This window comes from Raphanus sativus, chromosome 8, assembly GCF_000801105.2.
Source record: "Raphanus sativus cultivar WK10039 chromosome 8, ASM80110v3, whole genome shotgun sequence".
Taxonomy (NCBI): domain Eukaryota; kingdom Viridiplantae; phylum Streptophyta; class Magnoliopsida; order Brassicales; family Brassicaceae; genus Raphanus; species Raphanus sativus.
In genome coordinates, this window is record NC_079518.1 from 3620193 (window position 1) to 3624018 (window position 3826).

General features: G+C 33.4%; 1 protein-coding gene across 1 annotated transcript; it reads right to left on the bottom strand.

Moving 5' to 3' along the window:
* Positions 1–212: 212 nt before the first annotated feature.
* LOC108821127 (jasmonate O-methyltransferase) lies at positions 213–2646 on the bottom strand. Its single transcript, XM_018594176.2, has 4 exons — positions 2551–2646; positions 1967–2398; positions 1090–1380; positions 213–720 (listed from the first exon to the last, which is right to left on the bottom strand). Exons 1-4 carry the CDS (start codon positions 2623–2625, stop codon positions 343–345), a joined length of 1176 nt encoding a protein of 391 aa, XP_018449678.1. The 5' UTR covers positions 2626–2646; the 3' UTR covers positions 213–342.
* Between the last annotated feature and the right edge of the window lie 1180 nt (positions 2647–3826).

Sequence of the window (3826 nt, forward strand, 5' to 3'; positions counted from 1 at the left end):
ATATCATCGTTGCGTATGGGAGGCAGTCAACGATTCACTAATGCTTTAATAACCGGTTTGCTACTAGGGATTAGAGCCATGATTAAGTTAGAGTTTGTTTTTCAAATTTCACTTTCTACTTAAACAAGTTAAAACCAAAGTCACAAATGTAGTAAAAAGATTTTTTGATTCAAATAAATTTAACATTCTTTAGAAAAACATCTTCATTTCAACTCAAAAGCACACATTTTTGTTTATTTTATTCTGGAAGCAAATGACGTTACATATACTTCTTTAGTTAAAGTACCAAATCATGTCACTATAGGTCCAAAGACATGTAAGAAAGCATCAGTTATAACATGATTAACCCATTCTTAGGAGTGAAACAATAATAATAGGGTATCGAGGCGAGCTAATATACATGTACTCTCCCACTAACTTTGCATATCTTTTGAAAAGTTCGTCCATCACAATTTGACCAAATGTAGGTTCTAGCATCGGCTCTACCACGGCTCGTATTGTCTTTGCTACTCTTCGTCCACTAGCTAGGGCTTCGGTTTTAGAGCGTACTATGTCATAGCTTTCGTCGCTGATACTCCCACCTTCCCAATCAACTGGACTTATCTCAAGTCGATCAATCGAAAAAGAACCTTCTTTCTCTATCGCCGTTTTCAATTCTTCGGGGTTCGCAGCATAGTAAGGAGCGTTGAAAGCATCGATATTCTCTTCTTCGATGATACCCTTTATATGAAGAACATAAAAGGAGGACGTTAAGTTATGATTAATTGAGTATATATTAAACTGTGATTGGACTATATCTTATTTGTTGTCCAATATTCTTATGGTTGGGCTATTATGGATGGGTTTAAATAAAATCCAGGCTACAATAACTGAGTTATTAAATGGCTTTCGTCATCAGTTTTCTTAATTATCTACTTGCTTTCCACAATAGTTTGTATGTATTTTTGTCATATTTTGGTCAAATTACGTGCCACGGGCCACGGCCAGATCCCTATAGTAATATGGGCCATATATATATACAGCCGTAAAAGACTATATAAATGTTGGTTCTAATTAAAGGTAAACATATCATATTCACAATACTTATACCTCTTCGGCCATGGACATAAGAGCTCGAGCTAGGAGTTCCCACTGATAGCAACCCTCATCGGTTGTAGGATCAGGTGAGTTTCTTCCAAGGAACGATAAAACCATTCGGCCTCCAGGAACCAACTCCTCGGATCGTGACCTCAGAAACACCGAGAAATCGGTTTGGAATTGAAGAGCATAGGCCTTTTGTGCACTCTTAGGACTTGTCTTCGATAAATATATTTTCCCTCTGTTGTCTAGATCAGCTGTTATGGCCACCCCATCTACCTTGTTCACCTCACCACATGGAACCTTGTATATTGATGATAATTTCAATTGTTAGCATGTACAAATTACCATACAAATACAATATGTGCCAAAAATTATATGGACCACATTGGTTCTAGTGCGATGTGTCATGTGTCATGTATAGACCACTTGGTTTTTCAAAAAAAAAGTTTTGTTTTGGTATCTCGAATAAGAAAGATTCACACGCACTAAATTTCACTCAGAAAAAGGTATATTACTTGCGTAAATATTTTCTTTGTACCGTGTTGTGAAACAACACTTTTTCGTTAAACCTATCGTATTATCATAAATAAACTTTTTGTATATCTTGGTTGTTATTCCAAAAACTATCTATAATTTAAATAATAAAATAGCTTTTTGATGTGAAAAAAGAAGTTCTTGTATATTAGATTTACGAACTATAGGTTAAGTTATTTTCTTAAAAGGCCTATTTAATTTTAGAAATATTAATTGTAACTATGATTTTCGAGTCATAATAGTATATTAGATTTAATAGTTAACTTTTTCATATTGCATTTTTTAATTAGTATACACTCGTAAATATCATAGTCATAATTGAAATGCCCGCATAGAGAAACAGAAAACACACCTGAGACAACCAGTGTAAACTAGAAGAAGAATGAACAAAGTGAAGGCTCCGGCGAGGAAACAAACGTCCGTAGAAAGACCCAGGAACCGCCGACACAAAACACGGTCCTCCACTTCCGTGGTGAAAGCCTAAACACTCAGAATTGTTGTCCCTCTTCTTAAGCCGGTCGTAGAACTCCGGCAAAGAAGCAAATATGTAGTTGAAGTCATTGCTAGGAAGGTCGTTGAGAGAGAGACTGAGCTCAGGAACAGGACGGTCGAGGTCAGGACACAAGTTTTGGATTGTGTCTACGATATTGGAGATGGACAAGAGACTGTTGGGACCGGTTGAACAGCCTAAGTCGGCGATTCCAAAGCTCAAAATTTCTGAATTTATCATCAGCTTCTTCAAGGCCTCGTCCATTACTCTTCTGCCTAAAGATATTATGTTGCTCTGCGAGTTACATAAACATTTTACACATGCTTTATTATATGTTCTGATCTAAAATAAATATAAGTGCAGATGGATTTTGACATTACAGTATTTACTATATTTGTGTGTGTGTACGCAAGACTGATGAATATGTTTTGATATAAATTTTCAACCTGAACAATGGAGTTTTTGGCATAACTTGTTTCACCGTTTCCTTTGTTCATGTGAAGAATTCGCATTGCATCCATTTCTCTCTCACTATGTCTCTTTTTAAGGCAGAAGGTTAGTGAAGAAAATAAGTGATGTTGGGTCGGTATATATAAGGAAAGAGGGTAAGTGTGGTTAGAAAGTAGTTCTATTTACAGCCTCAGCCACATGCATCTTATGTACGTTGATATCTCTCCATGATGTTCTCCTTTTATGAATATCCTTTACAATAAAGCATATGTTCAAGGTGATTTAAAACTAAAAGCAGTAGTGTCCAGTTACGAGTCATTCTACTGCACTAGAACTAAATAGAAATAAAATATATTTATATTTCTTAATCCTATTTATATCAAGTTTTAAACTCATAATAAACTATTTTAAGATTGTATTTGTTCATTCACACATTTAATGCAAATGAAAGCATTTGCCTTAGTTTGTCTCTACTCCCTCAATTTTATTTAAAAGTGTCACTTTATCATTTTTTCTTTTTATATAAAAAGTGTTGTTCTAGAATTTAAATACAGTTTAAATTTACTTTCATATAAATATTAATTGCAAAAATGCATTGATTTTATAAATAAATTTATTCATCTCAAATGTTATTGGTTAAATAGATATAATTAATGGAAAGATAAATGTATTTCAATTATTTTTTTAATATGTGTGAAAAGTTTCTAAGTGATTTTTTTTTATAAAACAGAGAGAGTATTTCTTTTACGCTTTCACCCGTATTATATGAATACATGACAACAACTATAAAGTTTAACCATATCAGTCCACACGTAGTTGCTTCAACCTGGTTAAAAGAAAATAGGAGCAAATTATGGTAGATTTGAATGTTGAGGTCTGCGCAAGAGAAATCCATTTGTTAAAAACGTTCTAGGTTTTGGTTTCACCAGATTAATGGATCAAATATCCAGCCATACAAAAAAAATTAAAACGAAAAAAAAATCCTACAAAATAGTAGTGTAATATTATTCAATCTTGTGTTAGTTTGTATAAAAGATAGATTCCCACCACATGAAATTTCTTATAAATTTAGCTTAGTTTTTTTTATACCAATGTTAAGACAAGCTCTTTAGGTTGGGTCTACTTGGCACTTGTTCTTCTTTAAGACAAGCTCTGATCCATGATAATAATTTATGGATCTATTCTTTGTGTTTGTGTTCCTTAGTATACATATTGTACGGTAAGAGATATGTACTATTGATTTGAATATTCATACTCAAATGTAAAATCATA

Coding starts and splice junctions, on each gene's coding strand:
- LOC108821127 (XM_018594176.2), bottom strand. CDS start 2,625: ATGGATGCAATGCGAATTCTTCACATGAACAAAGGAAACGGTGAAACA. Junction 2,399..2,550: donor CCAAAAACTCCATTGTTCAG/GTTGAAAATTTA, acceptor TGTAACTCGCAG/AGCAACATAATATCTTTAGG. Junction 721..1,089: donor TTATGTCCATGGCCGAAGAG/GTATAAGTATTG, acceptor CTTCATATAAAG/GGTATCATCGAAGAAGAGAA.